General features: G+C 39.3%; 1 protein-coding gene, 1 long non-coding RNA gene and 2 pseudogenes across 3 annotated transcripts; 1 reads left to right on the forward strand and 3 right to left on the reverse strand.

Annotated features, from left to right (window-relative positions):
• Positions 1-3,647: 3,647 nt before the first annotated feature.
• Positions 3,648-16,141, reverse strand: LOC110746239 (cysteine-rich receptor-like protein kinase 6; annotated as a pseudogene). The gene is made up of 7 exons (XR_015836497.1): positions 15,125-16,141; positions 5,548-5,691; positions 5,310-5,441; positions 5,002-5,212; positions 4,635-4,872; positions 4,380-4,530; positions 3,648-4,276 (listed from the first exon to the last, which is right to left on the reverse strand). The product of XR_015836497.1 is annotated as a cysteine-rich receptor-like protein kinase 6 (transcript).
• Positions 16,142-18,586: 2,445 nt separating this feature from the next.
• LOC110745359 (F-box protein At2g26160-like) lies at positions 18,587-20,115 on the reverse strand (annotated as a pseudogene).
• Positions 20,116-20,282: 167 nt separating this feature from the next.
• On the forward strand, positions 20,283-21,958 carry LOC110756128 (uncharacterized). Its single transcript, XR_015836501.1, has 2 exons — positions 20,283-20,922; positions 21,632-21,958. It is a non-coding gene; the product is annotated as an uncharacterized LOC110756128 (long non-coding RNA).
• On the reverse strand, positions 21,392-24,507 carry LOC110745360 (cysteine-rich receptor-like protein kinase 29). The gene is made up of 7 exons (XM_021945442.2): positions 23,589-24,507; positions 23,185-23,328; positions 22,943-23,073; positions 22,632-22,842; positions 22,268-22,505; positions 22,013-22,163; positions 21,392-21,911 (listed from the first exon to the last, which is right to left on the reverse strand). Exons 1-7 carry the CDS (start codon positions 24,424-24,426, stop codon positions 21,582-21,584), a joined length of 2,043 nt encoding a protein of 680 aa, XP_021801134.2. The 5' UTR covers positions 24,427-24,507; the 3' UTR covers positions 21,392-21,581.
• Between the last annotated feature and the right edge of the window lie 1,478 nt (positions 24,508-25,985).

Below are 25,985 nucleotides of genomic sequence, written 5' to 3' on the forward strand. Positions count from 1 at the left end.
TTAGCATCTTCAAAGGTCATACAGAGTGGGAAGCTCAATGTCCTTATAAGAGATGTTTGGGGCTTACATTTAGAATGACAAACAAATGAAAATAGAGCTTGAAAGAACAAAACTGGAACCATCTTTTCACATCATAGAGGGCAAGATCCAAATTGCTGGTGGCATGTGCTTCTGTGAACGATCCAAGCAGTAATGTGTTCCCATGCTTCTGTTTTCCAAGTTGAAGACACCCATATCATGAGGCCCTTTAGGTTTATGGCATTCTACATCCACACAATCATCAGTGAAGTATATGGAATTTGGCTGACAACCTGGAAAGTCCAGCGCAGAGACACACATGGATTGATTGGTACCCAAAAACAGAGCTTCATTTCCAATACTTTCAATCTCAACCCATTGGGGTCTCTCCCCATGAGCACAGAACAGCTTGAAAACCTTGAAGCTCAGAGTCTCCGTAAAACGACCATAACCATTTACTTGTTCAAACTTTAACCTTTCAAACTTGAAAAACTTGAAGTTGAGAGACTTCATAAACCGCTTACAATAATTTACTCGTTTGAACTTCCTAACCAGCAAAAGATCTCCCTGGGATGATTGCACAAGGTATGTTTTATTGTCAGTGCCTGGATCCATTGGCACAAGTAAGCTTACATGGGGTTTAGTAGTTTGATCCCTGCTAACATTCATCGAAAAAACACTACCACCCAAACTAACACCTAGAAAGTGGCCTTTATAATAAATTACATCATCGAATCCAATCACTTGATCTATGCTAGTCCAAGCATCATCCCCTGATTTATAATTTGCTATTTATTTTCCATAGCCATCATAGATGACCAATACTTCATAGTCATTAGGAAGAAAAGAAGGGTCTGCAGACAATACAACTTTATTAATGTAGTAATCACATCTATAAGCTACCGTCGATCTCCAAGTGGATTTGGGGACTGGTGGAAGGCTAATGGTATGCCCGGTAAGAGGGTTTAAGAGGGTAACTACCAGATTCTCATCCACACAGGCCAACCAACCACGGGAAGAACCGCAGAGCCTTTTATTGTAAGGCACATGCAACTCAAAGCTGCAAGTCTTACCTTGTGTCCCACTATACAAGCCACGCCTTCCGCTGCTACTGTCTATGGTGGGAATTATGAGCATAGGAATCTGTTTGTGACATGATTTGGTGCGCTGCTTCTTACTATGTAAAGCGACTGATATATTCAACATGGTCACGTCTAATTTAGAATTTTAGAAGGTTCCAAAAGTAGCAAGCTGGCCTGTGACGTAATAATAAATTAACTAATAACTAGCTTCACTGCATAAGGTTGGAGACGGCATCATAAGCCGATCGAAAAGCTCCCTCTACCCCGTCTGTGTAGAGTTCCATCAAAGACAAGAAGAATCAACTAACCAACTAGGCCAAATCTTTTATCCGCAAATCTCCATCCTACACGTGTCAGACAAGCCCAAATCTTGGATACCAAGTTGTTGTGAAAAATGGACAAACACTTTCACTCACTCCCCTAATGATCTTGTTGTTGATGGACTTTGTGACACACACAATGATGGATGAATCACACACACACACACTTGAGACAAAACAACCAAGCACAAAGTGACACAAGCATTTATAGAGGTTCAGCAAATGCCTACATCCTCTTGGTGATCCCCTTGAGAAATTCACTTCATGAAAGAATAAGTTACAACTTTGGTGCACTTGTGAACACTCTCACAACCCTTGGTGTTTCCCTCCTTTGTGTCTAGACTCTCAAGACCCCAACTCAGCTCTAAACTTGAACTGATTGCTCTCTCTCACGTTCTCCCTTGGTGAGTTAACCTCCTTTGAACACAATAGCACCCAGCTACTTGACCACCTTGAGATTAACCACACCTAACTTCAACTTGCTTTCTCATCTTATAATGTCTTGCTTCATTCCCCATTACTTACACAGACCAATGGACATAAGATAAGGCACCATCTTGTCTTCCACGTTCCTTCCTTTAGTCTCCCACTTAGACTAAAGATCAGATCATGCAAGTAAACAACTCCCACTTCAGCCACCTTCCACTAAACCAGAAAATGGAGAGTGAATCCTTCAAAGCAAGACAACCAATTGGCAATGAGTGCTCTCCCAACTATCCAGCAGGTAGTCCACCTTCTTTTACCTCAGAAGTGACCCATTAAGCCCCTGCAATCTTGTGGAAAGCGATAGCCACCGAAAAAGTAGTTGAAAACACGTAAGGAAAACATCAGCACAGCACAGGGGCGACCGGTCGCTGATACCTTGCGACCGGTCGTCGCGACCATTTGGATACCTAGCGACCGGTCGCAGATACCTTGCGACCGGTCGCTGCCTGTGAATTCTTCAGACTTCGAATCTGTGCCAGGGCGACCGGTTGCAAATGTCTGGCGACCGGTCGCTCGTCGACTTCGTTCCAGACTTCGTTTCTGTGTTAAAACGACCGGTCGCATTTCCCTTGCGACCGGTCGCTTCCTCCTTCACTTGCAACCTTAATGTGAGCCAAATTTCCAACACAAGTCTCACATTTGACCCAAAAAAAAGAAGTCCCACATTCAACGTGGGTCATCATTTCCAAAGTACCCTTCAGTCTCCATCCAGCCTTTAGTCAACGAAAACTTCTTCCCCTTGGTCTGAGAACCGAGCAGAGTGCTTTGTTTTCAGTCCAAACAGAGATTGGGAAAATGAAAGCAGAGGTTGTGACATTGTTGTTGGTGAACCTAGCAAGTAGTATGCAGAGAGCTGACGAGTCGTTGTTGCCAGGGGTGTACAAAGAGGTGGCGGCCAGTCTGCACACCGACCCAACTGGGTTGGGCTCACTCACTCTGTTCAGATCCATTGTCCAGTCTGCCTGCTACCCACTTGCGGCTTCTCTGGGCTGCTGCCACTTTCCTTGTTGGCTTTTCACCGACTTTCCTTCAGGCCTCTCTCCCTCTCTCTCTCTTGTTTCTTATTTTCTATGGTGATTTCAACTTGCAACTTTCTTTTCAAAAATGAAATATGGAATAATTATTTTGGTCATCTTGGAGGATCTAAGAGAACCCATGATTTGGATTGGTTAGGTTGAGTTGTTTCTCAAATGGGCAATACAAAATGCTGTTTTATCTTGTCCAATAATGTTTTTGGGCAAACTTTCAAATCCCAAAATGCCCACAAAGTCACCTTTCCCATTTCTGCGAGTGCCATGTCCAAAATGGTAAAAGCAAACCACTTCTTTGGGTAATTGGGTGGGTGAAAAATTTAATTTAAAATTGTAAAAGAAGTTGGGATGAGAGAGGCTCGAACTCTCGACCTCAGAATAACTCAGAAGCTATGAGACCTACGCGCTAGCCAACTGAACTTAGGCACCACCCTAAGGATTACATTGACTCTTTATATATTAACATAGGCAGTCTACACAGTAATAAAATAATAACTTTTCATACAGGGTCTCTGATATTTTACTAACACAGTACTTGTTAGATGCTGGAATGTTCCAGGAAGTGAAGCATCCAACAATGAACAAGACCAGCCTATGGCTCAACAAAACAGCTGCTAAAGGAATGGTTAAACCGGAGGTCATCAGCAATGTTATTCTATATGCATGAATCATGGCAAAAACAGGATATTCATTATACAGAATTGTCATAAAAATATAATAAATTACACTCTAGTTTGATTCACATTGATCCAGATCCTGAAAATCAACAGACTTGGATAATTTTCTACACAAATCCATCAGAAGTAAATGCTTTGCTATATACCACTTCCTCTGTTATTGTATCAAGAATGTGAAGCCTTATTCAGAACCCTACTTGAACAATTAATCAATGAACCACAACATATAGAATTAGAGAAGAAAGAATTAAAATGAATCAAAAGGGATGCTAATAAATTACATTACAATTTCCGACAGCCAGTGTGATCTCCAACCACTAGCGAGGATGTGGTTCAGTAAAAGTCTCATATTCCATTACTTTGACAGAGTTACTCTTGGATCGATCTGACCTTGTTGCCCCTGAATTATATTCAGATTGTAACGGCATGTCCATTCCAATGCTGCTATGCAAATAAAATGCAGGTTGGGAGGGCACTGGGAGAGTGAGGGAGTAGCTATTCAGCATGAGAATAACAGAAGCCATTGATGGCCTATCAACCACATTTTCTTGCACACATAATAATCCAATGTGGATGCATCTCATTATTTCTGTTCTTGAACCAGTCTTCAATGTGGGATCTATTAGATTTGAAGCTGTCCCTTCCCTCCAACTTCTCCAGGCCTGCAATGATTTGTGAATATTTGATCAGAGATAAGTTTTCTTTCTTTGATTCGTTGAACTAAATTGTATTGAGATACCAAAACTATATTATATATTCACTTACGAGGCTTAGAAGATCCTCCGCATTTTCTCCATGCTGGAAGCCACTATTTTTTTGTCCACTGACTATCTCTAGAACTAACACACCAAAACTGTAGACATCGGACTTAACTGAAAAGTGCCCACACATTGCATACTCTGGAGCCATATACCCACTGCATATCAACAAAAAGAATGTCAGCGTTCACCAACGCATATGGAAAGGAAATTGTTGACATAACAAACATAGGCCCACAAGCAGTTAAGTGCATATTCTTACTAGGTCCCAACAATCCGACTAGTATTGCCTTGCGTTTGATCAAGCACGAACAACCTTGCCATGCCAAAATCTGAAATTTTGGGGTTCATTTCTGCATCTATCAAGATGTTACTAGCTTTGAGATCACGATGAATAATTTTAAGGCGAGAGTCTTCATGGAGGTAAAGGAGGCCTCGAGCAGTGCCTACTATGATTTTGTAGCGCCTCACCCAATCTAGTTGTGCACGCTTTGTTGGGTCTGCAAATATATTAATGCAAAATCAAGACTTCAATTACAATGTTTGCTTGCATACATGTCACACAATTGGAATTTTATAATAATAAACATTCGAAGTTAAACGAAAACAATGCATAATTCCAGACATACCAAATATGATGTGATCAAGACTTGCATTAGGGACAAATTCATAGACAAGAAGCCGCTCACTTCCTTCTAAGCAGAAACCTAAGAGTCTAACTAAATTCCGGTGTTGAAGTTTAGCCACTAATAAGACCTCATTTTTGAATTCTAAATCTCCTTGCCCAGAATTTGTAGAGAGCCTTTTTACAGCTATATCTTCTCCATTGAGAAGCTTACCCTGAAAAAATATATAGGTACAGAATGAAAAAACAGAAATGATATAAGTGGCATTCAAGAAATATCAAAGTTATAAGTTCTTGTTAACTTGTCATTACCCTGTAAACAGATCCAAATTCCCCCCTGTCCAAGTTTATTTGCTTCAGAAAAGTCATTTGTGGAAACTCTAATGGTGGCCAAGTCAAGTTGCAAAGATTCTGCAGATCCAATTTCATCTGTACTGTCGTCGCCTGAGGAACAATTGAATTCTAAAAATGCCCATAAAAGTAGTAGTTCTTGTCTTCCCCATATCAAATGGAATAATATGATTAATGTTCACTAGAGTTGCCTGTTTACCTGGAAGTAACTTCCTAGTTTCAAGTTTTTTCTTTGTCCTCCTTACTCTTAAACAAATGCAGAAGAATATAACTATTAGTACCACAGAAACAACAATTGGCACAACAATAATGATGACAGTTCGAGATCTGTTACTCTTCGATCCTGCAAAAATCAGAAATCTCATTTGCATTAATTTGAATACATACATACATACATTTGTTTATGAACCTAACAAAATATGCATTAGAAATCTCTTCGACCCAAAATTGTTGTAGTGTCAATGGTAGCAATAGTCCTTGAACTTGTACACGAGACAACTATATAACTAAAAATTGAGGTGAGGGACTAAAGTGTAACTCGTCTACAAATTCCTGGACAATTGCTCTAGTTAAGCCAACTTTATTTCTTCGAAGCATAATATATTGGGATATTGTTGGAAATTTGGCTCACCTAAGGATACAAAGTCCTCTTTTGTGTGCTATGGATTTCTACCTAAATTCCATGACATGGTTGACTCATTTCTAGAAGAATTTTGGAGTTGCCCATGTGAGTAAATATTGGCTTGCCATCTTTGTCAAAAATAGGTGACTTGTTTGGTGGCACAAAATGGTGGAATGTTTGGTAGCCATCCATGGTTAAGTTTGGTAGCCAACATTTGAATAGTGTGAGGTTGCATTCACACTCTTGCATATTTGGCTATATAAAGGGGTTTAGCATGCAAGAAGCAAATCATGGCTTAAGAGTTCTCTAGTGTATCAAAGTGTAGAGCAAGGGGTGAGAGAGAAAAGAGAGCTTGGGGAGAGAATAGAGTTCTAAGGGGGTTTCTTTGTAAACCAAAGTTGTAACTTATTCTTTCATTAGTGAATTTCTCAAGGGGATCACCAAGAGGATGTAGGCAATTGCTGAACCTCTATAAATTCTTGTGTCATTTTGTGCTCGGTTGGTTTCTCAAGTGTAGTGTGTGTGATTCATCCATAATTGTGTTTGTCACAAAGTCCATCAACAACAAGATCATTAGGGGAGGGTGAGTTGAGTTTTGTGCTCAATTCACAACAAGTGGTATCAGAGCTGTGTTGGAGCAGCAAGTTGCTAGAGTGTTGAAGATGGCAGGTGACAAGGAAGCTGAAGGTGAAAGTAGCTCTATGCTGCAGAGGCTGCCACAATCTGTCAACATGAAGGTGGAGTTAAAGCCCTTCACAGGGAAGGAGAACTTCATGCTTTGGCAAAGGAGGATGAAGTCAGCCCTTACACAACAACATCTCCATGTTGTGTTGGTGGGCAAGGAAAAGAAGCCAACAGGTATGACAGATGATGAGTGGGGTGTACTTGACGAGTTAGCCAGAGGAGCCATCGAAAACTACCTCTCCGATGAGGTGCTCATCAACGTGTTGAAGGATACAGCGAAGCAAACATGGGAGAAGCTCGAAGAGATGTTTGCAGGGAAGTCGCTGTCCAACAAGCTCTTCCTCAAGGAGGAACTCCTAAATCTTCGGATGGCGGAGGAAGGAAATCTAATGGAGCATTTGAGCAGCTTCAATAGATGTGTTGCTGACTTGCAGAGAATGGACGTGTTGTATAATACGGAGGATAAGGCACTCATGTTTCTAACATCCTTGCCTCCGTCTTATAAGCATTTCCGAACGACACTTATGTTTGGGAAAAGTACTTTGAATTTTGAGGAGGTGGTGCAAGATGTGATGACGCATCACAGGATGTCTCAACGTTCGGAGGAGAACTCTCAAGATGTTGGTTTGATCGCAAGGAGTCGTTCAAGCAAGCGTGAAGGCAAGAGAAGCAACGAGAGGAATGCTAAGTCCAAGGACAATGAAGGGTGCTTCGAGTGTGGATCTATGGATCATTGGAGGCGAGATTGTCCGGTATGGAAGGAGAAGCTGAACAAGATGAAGAAAGCTGGAAGTTCAGCCCACGTGTGTGATAAGGACACATGTGATGAACTCTTGACGGTTACGGAGGAAAGTAACGGGGAAGTCATGGCAAGTTCTTCGTGTAAGAATTCTTCTTCAAGTTGGATTTTAGATTCCGGGTGCTCATATCATGTGTGTGCAAATAAGTTGATGTTTGACACGTATGAGGATAAGGATGCATGCAAGATTATGTTGGGAGACAAAACTACATGTGAAGTTTTGGGCATAGGGACTGTGAAGATCAAGTTGCAAGGTGGTGAAGTTTGGACTCTTAGTGAGGTAAGGTTTGTACCTGCACTAAGAACGAATCTAGTCTCTCTTGGTTCTTTGGATAGAGAAGGTTGCTCTTACAAGGCCAAAGGAGGGAAGATCATGATCACACAAGGTTCTGTTGTGGTTATGAGGGGGGAGATTCAACCAAACAACACATACAAGCTCTTGGGTGGTGCAGAGATTTGTACCAAGGAAGAGCAAGCAACAAGTCATAATGTCAAGGAGACGGTCCAACATAATGTAGCTGCAAGTGTGCTCAAGAGAAGTTGGGCAAGGAAGGTTAGTCAAGGTTGTATGACTAACGGTTCATCATCAAAGGTGCTTGATTTCAAAGCTGCAGAAAGTGTGGAGAGGAATATCCACAAAGGTAAAATCAAGACAAGGAATGATGGGGAGGATGTTGTTGAAGAGAAGCTTCTTGCCAAGGTGGTCATGGAAGGGACTCCATTTGAGGTGGAGCTTGACACAAGGGCTGAAGAAGGAAGGCAACAACAACAAACTCACAAAGGGGTTCTACTTGAGGTGGAGCCATCATCAAATGCAAGGTCCGGGCCCAAGGAATCCATCAAACCGTCCCTAGGTTTTGGATGGATGGACCAAGAAGTTCCAGCCACGTTTCAGAGTGCTATAGGGAGCATGAAGCGGGAAAGTTGGAGAGGTGCATTGATGAAAAGAAGTGTGTTCTTAAATCCAAGAGCAAGGTTGGCTATGTGGGGATTTAGTGAACAAAGGTTTGGTATGTGGTTCGCATATCAAGGCATGTCCAAGATTCAAGGTTCCAAGAAGGCAAGGAGCAACGAATTTGGCATGGGGGATCTCTCTTCTGCACAGGAGGTCCAAGTTACTAAAGTTTAGACTTGGGTAGAGCACCTTCCACCAAAGGTACATTGAGGCAAGAGGTTAATTGCCATGGTGGAGCTTTTGGAAATTACTAGAACAATTTCTAAGAGGTTGAAGAGGTTCTAGAGGATAACAATGGTTCACGAGGTGATTAAGGTTCGCCAAGGTGGAGATTGTTGGAAATTTGGCTCACCTAAGGATACAAAGTCCTCTTTTGTGTGCTATGGATTTCTACCTAAATTCCATGACATGGTTGACTCATTTCTAGAAGAATTTTGGAGTTGCCCATGTGAGTAAATATTGGCTTGCCATCTTTGTCAAAAATAGGTGACTTGTTTGGTGGCACAAAATGGTGGAATGTTTGGTAGCCATCCATGGTTAAGTTTGGTAGCCAACATTTGAATAGTGTGAGGTTGCATTCACACTCTTGCATATTTGGCTATTGTTGCGTAGATACAGCTGCACCAAAATGGATTAAGCTGCATCCTCAACTTGTGATACTCGCAAGTGCACGAGCCGTTCGGTAGTATAGCGTATGTAAGTGCGAGGTCGATCCCACGAGGATTGGTGATTGAATGATTCAATTCATTTTCCCTACACAAAACAAAAACAAAAACAAAGAACATGAAAGAAGGAAGAAAATAAGAAAGTAACTCAAGCAAATAAGTTCCCAAGTTCAATTTAGATTAATGGATTGATTCTAGCTAAAGTATGATTAAGCCATGGTGTGTGGTCATAACCTTGTGTTCCTAATTCCCTAATTTGATCATTTGTTGTCTAACCTAAAATTAAGCATTAGGAACCCATTAAGCATAGAAGAACATTTTAAACAACCAAGTATGTATCTAATCCCTATTGTCGAATGTCCATACATACTCTTCCTATTCATAGTTCAATTCGAATTAAAGCATGGTGTCTACTCTTAATTCAAACCAAGATAGCTAACATGCAAGCCTTAATGGTGATCAATCATTCAAACTAGCATATTAACTTATAAGCATAATGAATAAGAACATGAACCATAATTGAAACTTGGAAACTAATCAAACTTGAAACTAAAGAAAAGAATTTACATAATGAAAAATAAATTACAACTAAGAAGCAAAAGCAAAGCTAGAATTGAGAACTAGAAAGCAAAATTAAGAGAATTTGAGGGAGAGAAGGGAAGGGAGCTCTAGAGAAGTGTTTGAGAGCTCCCCCCCTTGGGGTGTGTTTACAAGCTTAGAGAACTTCCCTATTTATAGGCCTAGGGGAAGTGAAAATCTGAATTCAATATGGCTAATGCATACAACACTTGTTTTATAAAATCTGAAATTGTTGATGCACTTGTATTAGAAAATCTAAATTGGGTGATGCACTTGTATTAGAAAATCTTGAATTGGTTGATGCACTTCACCAATAGATCCCACCAGCAGCCCTAGCTCATCTTCATGTCACCATGACCAAGCTTCCAACCAGAAATGATAGCTCATACCTAGCTCACCATGACCAAGCATCCAACCAGCACATGCTGAGGTCAGCATGACCAGCAACTTCAAGGGCTTACAACTTGGGCTTCTCTTAATCAAATTAGAACTTTAAGCACTCAAAATTGAAGTTCAGAATGTCTTCTTTCCAGCCATATGTTATTTGGGCCAATCCAAGGTCGGAGGAAGAAGTTAAGGCCGAAACAAATTGCTAACTCATTTTCCGCGCTGATAAGATCCATCCTGAGCATGGTTCTGTGTTTGCTAGGTAACGGACTCCAGATTTATCCAATGGGGCTGAATTTTGGATATGTTATAGTACACACCAATTGGAACAACTTTCATGAAGAATGTGGCCTCATTCGAGCTATGTAGGTTGTTGAAACAAAGATTGCAATATGACCTACGGAACTGGACTGGCAGGGGGCTGTAGCCAAAATGAGTTTGTCTTTAAGCTCTTCATCCATTCATCCAAATTAGGCCTTAACATGCTTGAATTGCATGAATTATGCTCTCTTGCTCTTTTTGCCTACAAAACACACAAAGAGAGGCAAATAACATAGAAATCTAGGAAACTAAGCAAAAGAAGTAAGTAAATTTGGGCATGTATATGTATGAAATTATGAGCTTAACACACCCCCAAACTTAGATTTTGCTAGTCCTCGAGCAAAACAAAAGAAAAACAAAGCTAAAAACAAAACAAGAAGTTAACTAGACCACTTTCGTAGGTAACTCGATTGCATTGAGCGTATGCAACAAGCCTTTAAACCTCTAAGCATCCCTAGTAGGAGGAGTTGTGTCTCCTGAGGGTTTAACAGATACGATACCCACAAACGTTTTACTGACTCTACAAAACAAAGTAGTTAGAAAACTTAATAGATTTGTTAGCCCTTAAGCAAAACAAAACAAAACAAAATACAAAAACCGTTAACCTTCCAACCGGACAAAAATGTTAAACTTCATAGACATGGCTCAACAAGGAACAAAACAAGCACTAAGGAAGTTCTAAACATTATTCAAGTGCTACCACAATCTCACAAAAAATCATGCTCAAGGTGTGTGTGTGAAATAGCCATGAAGATACAACTCATGCTTCTCAAACAACGATATGAATTCCTGCAAGAATGAACACAAGTTTGCCAAGCTAAACCAAAATCAATAGGACTTTACTCATGGATGTAATGTAATGGTTAGAAAAGGAATGGATATTGAAACACAAAGTCTAAGGAACAAAGTAGAGCATGTCATATAAACAAGATCATTGACATTTGAAATGTAAGGCACATAAATTGAATAGCTCACAACTCCAGATTTTGCAATTGAATCACTTCACAATTTGATTTTGATATTTACACACTTTGTATAATATTTGGCCCAATTTTGCGGCTCTTTACCCTAGATCACCTTGATTTCTCCTTATATCACCCTAGGGTCGTGACTACATTGGCCACACTTCTTTTCTCTTTTTATTTTCCATTTTTTATAGCTCATTTATTGCCTTGAATACATTACAATCTCAAATACAATCATACTCTACATGTTCCCTAGATGGTAGGATGTTTAATGGATGATAAGGTGATAGAAAGAAATGGCTAAGTGTTTGGGCACAAAAGGGTTTACAATGGAATATGTATTGTATGGGTTGATGGAGGAAAAAGAAAGAGGCTTAACAAAGATGGCCTAAATCATATCTTAGTTATAAACTTGACATTCCAGTGAATCACACAAGCAAAAATGCATACAATTGGGTAAGACATGCAAGAGTTGTATAATCATGGCTAAAGTGCATAGAAAGCTCAAGCATAATTATGTGAGACTTAGCTAGCAAAAGAATAAGATTCAGACCTAACATAATGCTTATCAAATTCCTAAGAGCCATATTAGAAGTTAGACTCAAGATTTATCATTGGTGTGGGAAGGAAAACTGAAAATGACTCAAAGAAAAGAAACATAAAAGAAAAACGTGAGGTTTCAAATTGCTATTCTGCTCAATTTCAACATATAATCTGTTTTGACATGTAACTTTCAAACCACTTGGTCAAATTTAACGTTCTTTACGTCGTTGGATTCAGCATGAAAAAATGAAGAACACAACGCAGACCAAACTTTCAAAACAGTAGCAGAAAAAAAAACTTGTAGCAATGAAGAAGCCTACGTTTTCAAACACAAACACACAAACTAAAAAAACTTTCCAGCACCCCCAAACTTAAATGAAGCATTGTCCTCAATGTTAAAGCAAAGTAAAGATGATTGAGAACATGTAAATGATAAGGGGAAAAGTTAAGAAGAAGGTTTAGAAAGAAAAAAAAATGAATATATAAGCAACTCACGGATGACCAGTTAAGGGCCTCAGAAAACACAGCCAGGGGATCCGGGAAGGTTGGAGGGGTCACAATGGTCCCGCTTAAAACCCAAACTTCTTAGACACCGAAGGTGTCGCCTAAAGAACTCCTAGACACTGTATTGACGGAAGTGCTCACTGGAGTTACCATAAGTCAGCTCATATGAAAAATCTTTTTAAATTTTTAAATTTTTTATTTTTTTAAATTTTTATAAAAAAAGAAACAGAAATTTAAAATAATAACAAGTAAAGAGAAAGGATTGAAATGCTCCCCCTTGAAGCGATTAGGTCGAGCGTGATGCATTTGGAGGTCGCGACTTCTCCCACTACTCCACACTTCCTATCTTTGAAGTTGCCATCTCTCTCCATTTTTATTGAGCTATTTACATTGCTAAAACAAACGCACACAAAAACTTGAAACGGAATTAAAGGATTACGAAATATAAAAAAAAAACTAAAAATGAAAAGGAAAAATCAACACAAGTCCAATTCCATGCTTCAAAGCAACAAGCACCAATGGGTTGTGTAAGCTGGGACTTAAACCCAGTTCTCTTGCTTGTTGGGCAATTGTCCTTTTCTGTTGGACTACAAACACAACTTGTCCATTAACGTCATTAACTTTAAAACTTGAAATTGTCCAGTTAAGAAAAAAAAAATAAAGTAGGAAAGCCAAATAGAATCAAACAATGTTACCGATCCCCGGCAACGGCGCCAAAAACTTGTTGCGTAGATACAGCTGCACCAAAATGGATTAAGCTGCATCCTCAACTTGTGATACTCGCAAGTGCACGAGCCGTTCGGTAGTATAGCGTATGTAAGTGCGAGGTCGATCCCACGAGGATTGGTGATTGAATGATTCAATTCATTTTCCCTACACAAAACAAAAACAAAAACAAAGAACATGAAAGAAGGAAGAAAATAAGAAAGTAACTCAAGCAAATAAGTTCCCAAGTTCAATTTAGATTAATGGATTGATTCTAGCTAAAGTATGATTAAGCCATGGTGTGTGGTCATAACCTTGTGTTCCTAATTCCCTAATTTGATCATTTGTTGTCTAACCTAAAATTAAGCATTAGGAACCCATTAAGCATAGAAGAACATTTTAAACAACCAAGTATGTATCTAATCCCTATTGTCGAATGTCCATACATACTCTTCCTATTCATAGTTCAATTCGAATTAAAGCATGGTGTCTACTCTTAATTCAAACCAAGATAGCTAACATGCAAGCCTTAATGGTGATCAATCATTCAAACTAGCATATTAACTTATAAGCATAATGAATAAGAACATGAACCATAATTGAAACTTGGAAACTAATCAAACTTGAAACTAAAGAAAAGAATTTACATAATGAAAAATAAATTACAACTAAGAAGCAAAAGCAAAGCTAGAATTGAGAACTAGAAAGCAAAATTAAGAGAATTTGAGGGAGAGAAGGGAAGGGAGCTCTAGAGAAGTGTTTGAGAGCTCCCCCCCTTGGGGTGTGTTTACAAGCTTAGAGAACTTCCCTATTTATAGGCCTAGGGGAAGTGAAAATCTGAATTCAATATGGCTAATGCATACAACACTTGTTTTATAAAATCTGAAATTGTTGATGCACTTGTATTAGAAAATCTAAATTGGGTGATGCACTTGTATTAGAAAATCTTGAATTGGTTGATGCACTTCACCAATAGATCCCACCAGCAGCCCTAGCTCATCTTCATGTCACCATGACCAAGCTTCCAACCAGAAATGATAGCTCATACCTAGCTCACCATGACCAAGCATCCAACCAGCACATGCTGAGGTCAGCATGACCAGCAACTTCAAGGGCTTACAACTTGGGCTTCTCTTAATCAAATTAGAACTTTAAGCACTCAAAATTGAAGTTCAGAATGTCTTCTTTCCAGCCATATGTTATTTGGGCCAATCCAAGGTCGGAGGAAGAAGTTAAGGCCGAAACAAATTGCTAACTCATTTTCCGCGCTGATAAGATCCATCCTGAGCATGGTTCTGTGTTTGCTAGGTACCGGACTCCAGATTTATCCAATGGGGCTGAATTTTGGATATGTTATAGTACACACCAATTGGAACAACTTTCATGAAGAATGTGGCCTCATTCGAGCTATGTAGGTTGTTGAAACAAAGATTGCAATATGACCTACGGAACTGGACTGGCAGGGGGCTGTAGCCAAAATGAGTTTGTCTTTAAGCTCTTCATCCATTCATCCAAATTAGGCCTTAACATGCTTGAATTGCATGAATTATGCTCTCTTGCTCTTTTTGCCTACAAAACACACAAAGAGAGGCAAATAACATAGAAATCTAGGAAACTAAGCAAAAGAAGTAAGTAAATTTGGGCATGTATATGTATGAAATTATGAGCTTAACAGCTATATAAAGGGGTTTAGCATGCAAGAAGCAAATCATGGCTTAAGAGTTCTCTAGTGTATCAAAGTGTAGAGCAAGGGGTGAGAGAGAAAAGAGAGCTTGGGGAGAGAATAGAGTTCTAAGGGGGTTTCTTTGTAAACCAAAGTTGTAACTTATTCTTTCATTAGTGAATTTCTCAAGGGGATCACCAAGAGGATGTAGGCAATTGCTGAACCTCTATAAATTCTTGTGTCATTTTGTGCTCGGTTGGTTTCTCAAGTGTAGTGTGTGTGATTCATCCATAATTGTGTTTGTCACAAAGTCCATCAACAACAAGATCATTAGGGGAGGGTGAGTTGAGTTTTGTGCTCAATTCACAACAGATATATATGTACCTCCTATACTGGTTGACGGGGGAGGAGGACTAGACAGTGGCTGTTGAGGAGGACTAGACAGTGGCGGCGAAGAAGGCGGCAATGGTCGGACAGTTGTAGGGTCATAGAAGCGATAGATCTCATACGCAACATTACAGCTGGGTTTAAAAATTCTAACCCCTTGCTTCCCCTGACAACATCCTGGGATATCTCCCAAAGCACCAAGCAAGCAATCACTGCAGACCTGCTCGGTCAAATCCGGCGTACACTGCGCAAGTCCATAGATTGTTTGGAAGTTGGGAGCGGTTGCGGTCCCTACCGCAAATTTTCGAAGTGAACCGTTCGCCGCAGCTTGACCACTTAGGTCCTTCAGTAGCGTCCCCAGCTCTTGAAAAAACCCTTCGACGTCGGAGGAGGACACGTTCTGTTTGTTGAACAGAATGAAAGCAGGGAGAGTTTCCATGGTGCCGTAGATGGAGCGGTTGGCGTAGCGAAGCATGCACTGGTCATATACGCCCAAAGCTTCCTTTTGATTGGGACAGACCTGTGGGAGCTTTTGTGTGCAGTTGCTGAGGCAGTCACGGCAAGTGTCCCCCGTGACATCCCCTCGACATAGCCCGATTGCGTAAACCTGGTCGGGGTTTTCCCCGTAGGATGAGTTGTAGAAGCCGTAGCCATTGCCGTTGTTGGAGGGGGAAGCAAGAGAAGAGAGAAGGGTGTTGAGGTTTGTCTGGTAGGTACTGTTGGGGGTGAAGCTGACTTTAGCGTCGAAACACCATTGGCCTAAAAAATCAGGCGGCTCAGCAAGGGATTGAGTGCTGATCATGAGGAACAAAACGGGAGAAAGGAAGAACAGAAATCTTAAGGAGAACATTAATGGCGCCATTCTGATGATTAGATGTACAATGAAAACTCTTACATCTACAACAATTAGTGAAAAGTGGAAGAATAGTTGTCTGTCTGATGATTACATCTACAACAATATTAGAAGAGTCTCAAATTTAAATTCTCTTGTCTTGTTGATAAAAAGAAAATAAAAAGAGCATAATACATAAAAAAGAAAAATGTAATTTATTTCTCAAATGATATATGTCATATAATAATACTCAGACCAAATGCTGCCAATTCCAATTCATCAAACGAAAATTCTTCTTTTGAGCATTGATTGAGACTGGACTGGTACTATTTTGAATTTTGAGGATTGATTGAATATTAAATCATTTTTATTTTTTATATTTAGCTCTTTACTTCTTTTTTCTCAGGATTTAGCTCTTTACTTTGGTTTTTTGATAAGAAAGTTTTTAATTTTAATGTATTATATAAGAGAGAGAGAGAGAGAGAGAGAGAGAGAGAGAGAGAGAGAACGCGTGCAAGAAGCTAAAGTTGGACTTTTCTCTCTTTTTTGCCACTGACAAGAGAGAGAGAGAGAGAGAGAGAGAGAGAGAGAGAGAGAGAGAGAGAGAGAGAGGTGGGTGTGGCCCTGTGGAGTATGATGGAGCAGTGGGCACATGCATCAGTGCCTACGTTCACAACTATTCACACGGTATAAGTCCGTGCCTTTAGAATCACTCATTAAACGTTGGCCACATCCATTTGTATTTGTGTTAACTACGTAATCGGGGCCAAAGGAAAGGAAAATTCCACAAAAGAAAAGGTGACGTAGTTTTGATCGAACTTCTAAATCCATTTGTATTTGTGGTATATTGATTGTACCAGTACAGCCACTTATTCAAAGGCTGAATTTGCATTTTAAAAATGGATGATTGAGATTGAATGACTGAATAACCTATTTAGCCCTTTGTTATTGAACACGTGAGTCACATGTGACTCTGAGAAAGGGTAACATAACCCACTGGGGACACAAAATTTTTTTAGCAGAGGTGCAATATTGATTAAGTATGAAAAATAGTTTTTCAGAATAATCATTTTCTCAAGATAATTTTTGGCGGCTTTTATTCCTTACACATCAAATAAGAAAACTTGATTTTATGGGATTTTAGTATGAAGTATATATTGACTTAATGAGCTATCGTTTTTAGCCTAAATCGTATTTTGCACTAAAACCGAATTTTCATATTTTAATTTGGTGGGAATTTGATTTTCTAGTATTTTTATTTGAATTCAAATGGGCGGTACTTCCTTATTTACATTGTAAACTTAAGTAAATGGAGTAATATAAAAATAAATGAAAGTAAAAGGACAAAGACATTTACTTAACCCAGACGCACGCTCTGGAGGTGAATAATTCTAAGGCGAGAATCTTCACGGAGATAAAGGAGCCCATGCACAATGCCTACTATGACTTTGTAGCGCATATCCAAATCCAGTTGTGTGCACCTGACTCGATGGGCATAAATTTATGATTAGTGCCTACGTTCACAACTATTCACACGGATAGAAATACGTTGGGCATAAGATTGTGCCTTTTGACAGCAAAAAAAAAAATAAAATTCCGTGCCTTTAGAACAGTTTTCTACTAGTGGGACAATGTAAGAATTCCCTGCTTGACCAAATCCTGCCAATTCCAATTCATCAAAATACTTCTTTGACCATTTCACACTGTTTTAATTAAAATGTAGATGGAGACCGGACTGGTACTGATTTTGACTTTTGAGTATTGATTGAATATTAAACCATTGATTGAAACAGGAGTGGTTGAGGACCAACTTTCTTTCCTCTCTATTGCTTTTTCTTTCTGCAACCAAATTAAACGTTGGCCACATCCATTAGCATTTGTGTTAACTACTGCGTAATCTGGGTCAAAGGAAAGGAAAATTCCACAAAAGAAAAAGTCAGATACAAAAGGTCGCTCCGGAGCCATGCCCAACCTGAAACTACAGTTGATGATATTGCCTCTCCCATAGTATTGGAAATAGCTTTTTGTATTTTTTGAAGCTTGCTTTGCATTGGGTTTCATTGACAATTTTTGAGGAACCAGAAGCTAATATTGTTGAATTGCCCTCCTGTTTTCTTGTGGAATATTCCCCTTCCAGCAAAACCGAAGAAAATTATGAATTTTCTTTTTCCTTGTATGGCTAAAAATATGATCCAATTAAATTGGAATTGGCTCCAAAACCAATAAGCTGGCAGCCTAGCATACAACATAGTAAATTCAGTAGCAAAGTGGCACTATGCTATCTCAAAAAGTCCCATATCAAATGTCAGAAGTTTTGTTTTCTCTGTAGTGGTAAGCCAAAATAAAGAACCCCACAGCTAGCCAAATTGCTTTCTCTGTAAATGTGGCCATCCACCACTTTCCTACATATCATTCAAATTGCTTTCTTTCTTTACTATTATATAGTGGTCTATATTCGAATATAAAGACTCGGTGAAAATTAGACTACTGCCATATAAACTTTGCGTCTTGTATTTCAATTCACATTAAACTTCCATTATCCATCTCAAGAGCTATTCATTATAATTTATATACAGAGTTGCGGTGTAAGAACATGTTGCTAAAATGCGTTGCGGTGTAAGAACATGTTGCTGTGTTAGTTTTATTACCGTCTTCAAGGGTTATACAGAGTTGGAAGCTCAATGTCCTTATAAGAGATGTTTGGAGCTTACATTTATAATGACAAACAAATGAAAATAGAGCTTGAAAGAACAAAACTGGAACTATCTTTTCACACCATAGAGGGCAAGATCCAAATTGCTGGTGGCATGTGCTTCTGCGAACGATCCAAGCAGTAATGTGTTCCCATGCTTCTGTTTTCCAAGTTGAAGACACCCATGTCATGAGGCCCTTTAGGTTTATGGCATTCTACATCCACACAATCATCAGTGAAGTATATGGAATTTGGCTGACAACCTGGAAAGTCCAGCGCAAAGACACACATGGATTGATTGGTACCCAAAAACAGAGCTTCATTTCCAATACTTTCATTCTCAACCCATCGGGGTCTCTCCCCATGAGCACAGAACAACTTGAAAACCCTGAAGCTCAGAGTCTCCGTAAAACGATCATAACCATTTACTCGTTCAAACTTTAACCTTTCAAACTTGAAAAACTTGAAGTTGAGAGACTTCATAAACCTCTTACAATAATTTACTCGTTTGAACTTCCTAACCAGCAAAGATCTCCCTGGGATGATTGCACAAGGTATGTTTTATTGTCAGTGCCTGGATCCATTGGCACAACTAAGCTTACATGGGGTTTAGTAGAGTGTTCCCTGCTAACATTCATCGAAAAAACACTACCACCCAAACTAACACCTAGAAACTGGCCTTTATAATAAATTACATCATCGAATCCGATCACTTGATCTATGCTAGTCCAAGCATCATCCCCTGATTTAAGATGGGCTATGTGTTTCCCATAGCCATCATAGATGACCAATACTTCATAGTCATTAGGAAGAAAAGAAGGGTCTGCAGACAATACAACTTTATTAATGTAGTAATCACTTCTATAAGCTACCATCGATCTCCGAGTGGATTTGGGGACTGGTGGAAGGCTAATGGTACGCCCGGTAAAAGGGTTTAAGAGGGTAACTACCAGATTCTCATCCACACAGGCCAACCAACCATGGGAAGAACCGCAGAGCCTTTTATTGTAAGGCACATGCAACTCAAAGCTGCAAGTCTTACCTTGTGTCACACTATACAAGCCACGCCTTTCGCTGCTACCGTCTATGGTGGGAATTATGAGCATAGGAATCTGCTTGTGACATGATTTGATGCGCTGGTTCTTACTATATAAAGCGACTGATTGCCAATGCTTGCAAACCGCACTAAATCGGATATAGTCAGAGATTGGGATCAACTTTTCTAGAATCAAATCCAGAATGTTGCTTGGAAGCCGTGCCCAGCCTGAAACTAAGGTTGGGGCATCTTCCATTGTGCTACATTTGACTTATTTAGGTGGCTAGCTTGGAATTGGTTTTCATTGACAATTTATGAGGAATCAAGAGGCTTTCCTTAGGCTACAGTTCCTCAGGCATGAACATTGGTGAGCTGTCCTCCCCAGTTACGACATTAGAATATTCCCCCTTTCCTGCAAAACCGATGAAATTGTGATTGTTTGATATACGGTCATGTTTGATTTAGAATCCTTTTCCTTGTATATAAGATTCAACATGGGTCATGTCTAATTTAGAATTTTAGAAGGTTCCAAAAGTAGCAAGAAGAATCATAAGCCTGTGACATAATAATAAATTAACTAATAACTAGCTTCACTGCATAAGGTTGGAGACGGCATCATAAGCCGATCGAAAAGCTCCCTCTACCCCGTCTGTGTAGAGAGGTCCATCAAAGACAAGAAGAATCAACTAACCGACTAGGCCAAATCTTTTGTCCCCAAATCTCCATCCATTCACCCCACCCCTAATCACACCAATCCCAACCCTACACGTGACGTGGGTCACCATTTCCACAGTAACCCTTCATTCTCAATCCAGCCTTTAGTCAACGAAATCTTCTTCCCCTTCTGTCTCTAAACATAAAACCTCTGATTTGTCCTTCTGCCCTTGGTCTGAGAACCGAGCAGAGTGCTCTGTTTTCAGTCCAAACAGAGATTGGAAAATGAAAACAGAGGTTGTGACATTTTTGTTTGTGAACCTAGCAAGTAGTATGCAGAGAGCTGACGAGTCGTTGTTGCCAGGGGTGTACAAAGAGGTGGGGGCCACTCTGCACACCGACCCAACTGGGTTGGGCTCACTCACTCTGTTCAGATCCATTGTCCAGTCTGCCTGCTACCCACTTGCGGCTTACCTTGCTATGCGCCACAACCGAGGCCATGTGACCATGTCATTGCTCTTGGTACCTTTCTCTGGGCTGCTGCCACCTTCCTTGTTGGCTTTCCACCCACTTTCCTTCAGGTCTCTCTCTCTCTCTCTCTCTCTCTCTCTCTGGTTTCTTATTTTCTATGGTGTTTTCAAGTTGCAACTTTCTTTTCAAAAATGAAATATGGAATAATTATTTTGGTCATCTTTGAGGATCTAAGAGAACCCATGATTTGGATTGGTTAGTTTAGTTAGGCTAGTGATTTTGTTACTGTTTTATGTTGAGTTGTTTCTCAAATGGGCAATACAAAATGTTGTTTCATGTCTTGTCCAATTATGTTTTTGGGCAACTGTGGAGTTCAATCTTTATTGGTGGCTCAATGGACAGGGATTTTATTGGTATCAATGCTTCAAATTAAGGATTTGGGGGGAAAATCATTGACTCGGCAAACTTTCAAGTTTGAAGAGAGCAACCGGGGTACTGCAAACTTTTAAACTTTCATATTAGAGTGTAATTTATTGTTTTACAATAATGGGGATTCTGGATAGTTTACAATTAGAAAAGTTTTGAGGAATCAAGCACATTGATGTACAAGAGCATAGAAAAGTAGGACACTTTAAGGAATTCAAAGCAACAATCTAAATGGAAGATGATGCCATGGAAGATATAAGTTTGAAGAACCACTACATTTACAAATAGATAACTACATTTATTTAATAAATTACATTACAATTTCAGAAAGCCTCATATTCCACTAGCGAGGATGTGGTTCAGTAAAAGTCTCATATTCCATTACTTTGACAGGGTTACTCTTCGATCGATCTGAATTATATTCAGATCGTAACGGCATGTCCGATCCAATGCTGCTGTGCAAATAAAATGCAGGTTGGGAGGGCACTGGGAGAGTGAGGGAGTAGCTATTCGTCATGAGAATAACAGATGCCATGGTTGGCCTATCAGCCACATTTTCTTGCACACATAATAATCCAATGTGGATGCATCTCATTATTTCTGTTCTTGAACCAGTATTCAATGTGGGATCTATTAGATTTGAAGTTGTCCCATCCCTCCAACTTCTCCAGGCCTGTAATGATTTGTGAATTTGATCAGAGATAAGTTTTCTTTCTTTGATTCGTTGAACTAAATTGTATTGAGATACCAAAACTATATTATATATTCACTTACGAAGCTTAGAAGATCCTCTGCATTTTCTCCATGCTGGAAGCCACTATTTTTTTGTCCACTGACTATCTCTAGAACTAACACACCAAAACTGTAGACATCGGACTTAACAGAAAAGTACCCATGCATTGCATACTCTGGAGCCATATACCCACTGCATATCAACAAAAAGAATGTCAGCGTTCACCAACACGTATGGAAAGGAAATTGTTGACATAACAAACATAGGCCCACAGGCAGTTAAGTGCATATTCTTACTAGGTCCCAACAATCCGACTAGTATTGCCTTGCGTTTGATCAAGCACGAACAACCTTGCCATGCCAAAATCTGAAATTTTGGGGTTCATTTCTGCATCTATCAAGATGTTACTAGCTTTGAGATCACGATGAATAATTCTAAGGCGAGAGTCTTCGTGGAGGTAAAGGAGGCCTCGAGCAGTGCCTACTATGATTTTGTAGCGCCTCACCCAATCTAGTTGTGCACGCTTTGTTGGGTCTGCAAATATATTAATGCAAAATCAAGACTTCAATTACAATGTTTGCTTGAATACATGTCACACAATTGGAATTTTATAATAAACGTTCAAAGTTAAACGAAAACAATGCATAATTCCAGACATACCAAATATGATGTGATCGAGACTTGCATTAGGGACAAATTCATAGACAAGAAGCCGCTCACTTCCTTCTAAGCAGAAACCTAAGAGTCTAACTAAATTCCGGTGTTGAAGTTTAGCCACTAACAAGACCTCATTTTTGAATTCTAAATCTCCTTGAACAGAATTTGTAGCGAGCCTTTTTACGGCTATATCTTCTCCATTGAGAAGCCTACCCTGAAAAAATATATCGGTACGGAATGAAAAAATAGAAATGAGATAAGTGGTATTCAAGAAATATCAAAGTTATAAGTTCTTGTTATTAACTTGTCATTACCCTGTAAACAGATCCAAATCCGCCTTGTCCAAGTTTATTTGCTTCAGAAAAGTCATCTGTAGAATCTCTAATGGTGGCCAAGTCAAATTGCAAGGATTCTGCAGATCCAATTTCATCTGTATCGTCGCTGCCTGAGGAACAATTTAACAAAAACTAAATTAAGCAGTTGTAGCATAATAAAATCTAAAAATGCCTATCAAATGGAATAATATGATTAATGTTCACTAGAGTTGCCTGCTTACTTGGAAGTAACTTCTTAGTTTCAAGTTTTTTCTTTGTCCTCCTTACTCTTAAACAAATGCAGAAGAATATAACTATTAGTACCACAGAAACAATAATTGGCACAACAATAATGATGACAGTCCGAGATCTACGACTCTTCGATCCTGCAAAAATCAGAAATCTCATTTGCGTTAATTTGAATACATACATACATACATCTGTATATGAACCTAACAAAATATGCATTAGAAATCTCTTTGACCAAAATTGTTGTAGTGTGAATTATAGCAATGGTGCCTGAACTTGTATATGACACGACTACATCAACAAAAACTTGAATTGAGATAATCAAATGTAACTCGTGTACAAATTCATGGGCAATTGCTCTAATTAAGCCAACTTTATTTGTTCAAAGCATATATACCTCCTGTACTGGTTGATGGTGGAAGAGGACTAGACAGTGGTGGCGGGGATGACGGCAACGGCACCACAGTTGTAGGGTCATAGAAGCGATTGACTTCATACCTAACGGTACAGCTGGGGTTCTGAACTCTACAACCTTGCTTCCTCTCACAATATGCTGTGATCTCTCCCATAGCAGCATCCAAGCATTCACTGCAGGCCTGCTCGGCCAAATCCGGCGTGCACTGCGCAAGTCCATATATTTTTTGCAAATTGGGAGCGGTTTTGTTCCCTACCGCGAACTTCCGAAGAGAACCGTTCGCCGCAGCTTGACCACTTAGGTCTTTCAGCAGCTTCCTCATCTCTTGAAAAAACCCGTCGACGTCGGAGGACGACAGGTTGTGTATGTTCCACCACAACGGGAAAACAGGGTCCTTTTCCATGGCGCCGTAGATGGAGCGGTTTGCGTAGCGCAGCATGCACTCATCGTAAAAGCCGATAGCTTCCTTCCGATTGGGACAGACCTGTGTGAGCTTTTTTGTGGAGTTACTGAGGCAGCCACGGCAAGTGTCCGCCATGACATCGCCTCGACATAGCGCGATTGCGTGGACCTGGTCGGCATTTTCTCCAAAGGAGGAGTTGTAGAAGCCGTAGCCATTGCCGTTGTTGGAGGGGGAAGAAAGAGAAGAGAGAAGGGTGTTAAGGTTTGTTCGGTAGGTGCTGCCTGTGGTATAGTTGCCTTTCTCGTAGAAACAGCTATGGCTTGGAAACTCGGGCTGAGCAAGGGATTGAGAACTTATTAGTAACAGAATGGGAGAGAGGAAGAAAACAAATCTTGAAGAGGCCATTAATGGCTCCATTCTGTCTTGTATATTATTGTTGGTTAAGATCAAAACTGTATTTATATACTTTTTATTGTAGCAACGGTCAAGAAAAGATTTGTCGTGTGTGAAATTTTTCCAAGACACATTTAATGAGGGTTTTCTAATATTTGAGCAATTGAGCGTGAGATTTTGTTTTCCATTGGAAAATGCTTGACATACTTTTTCTCTAACCCGGAACATATACAGATATTCAATTCCTCTAACTTTATTCAGCGGGTCTAGATATTCAATTCCTCTCCACTTCCAATTAACAATTTGGGTTATTTATAAAATTATTTGGGCGAAGCCAAGAACCCATAACCCTAAAAATAATATTTCTAAAAGATTACACTCACATACCTAAACAATGAAGAAACCATCAATATATGAATCGAAGGGATCCTAAATTACATCAATATAATTTCTTTTTCATATATTAGATTCCATAAATCATCAAGTACTATCGAGTATATAATTAATGAAGCCTCATTTTCTGGTGCTTTGTTAGAGTTGTTCTTGTATTGATCCAACCCTGTTGCTTTGTTAGAGGATATAATTAATGTGGATGCGTCTCATTATTTCACACTACTACAAAAATTGAAATAGACGACGGGGAAACGCCGTCATCTTTTTCTTTTTCAAACCGTCGTTAAATCGACAGTTGTCTTTCTGAAAGTCAAACTACAACGGTAATTCACCGTCGTCTATTATATGTAAAAACGACGGTTTTTAAAAGAACCGTCGTCTATTACATGCAAAGACGACACTTTTTCTGAAAAAACCGTCGTTATTGAATGTAAAGACGACACTTTTTTTTTATATAATCGTCGTCTATTAAATATAAAGACGACACTTTTTCTGAAAAAACCGTCGTCTATTTAATGTAAAGACTACACTTTTTCTGAAAAAACCGTCGTCTATTTAAATGTAAAGACGACACTTTTTCTGAAAAAACCGTCGTCTATTTAATGTAAAGACGACACTTTTTCTGAAAAAACCGTCGTCTATTTAAATGTAAAGACGACACTTTTTCTGAAAAAATCGTCGTCTATTTAAATGTAAAGATGACACTTTTTCTTAAAAAACCGTCGTTTATTATATCCAAAGACGTCTATTAAATCTAAAAAATACGGTTTTGTTCCAAAAAATCGCCGTTTATTATCTGTAAAAATGATGTACTAATTTCATTTTAGATATCCTAAAAAATTATTTCTTTCATAAAACTTGAAGATTCAATTGTAATTACATTGTTTACCAATCTTGATTCCTACTATATCCATACAAAATACCATATTTATAACATTATAACCTATAATTACAAAATACCATATCCAAAGCATTAACCTATGGTTGTTGTATCTTCCACAATTTGTACTTGTTCTCCACATTCAGCTGTCATCTTGGAGTAGTGTTCTAAGTCATCTTGGTCAAATGGATCTTATATTCTTCTAAGTTGTCATCTTGGCCTTTGAGCTGCACTTGATATAAGCTGCAGCACCTATTTGCCATGTCATCTTACCTGAGCAATCAAAAACCACAATAAGATTACATTATCT

This window comes from Prunus avium, chromosome 6 (assembly GCF_965620075.1).
Source record: "Prunus avium chromosome 6, drPruAviu1.hap1.1, whole genome shotgun sequence".
Classification (NCBI taxonomy): domain Eukaryota; kingdom Viridiplantae; phylum Streptophyta; class Magnoliopsida; order Rosales; family Rosaceae; genus Prunus; species Prunus avium.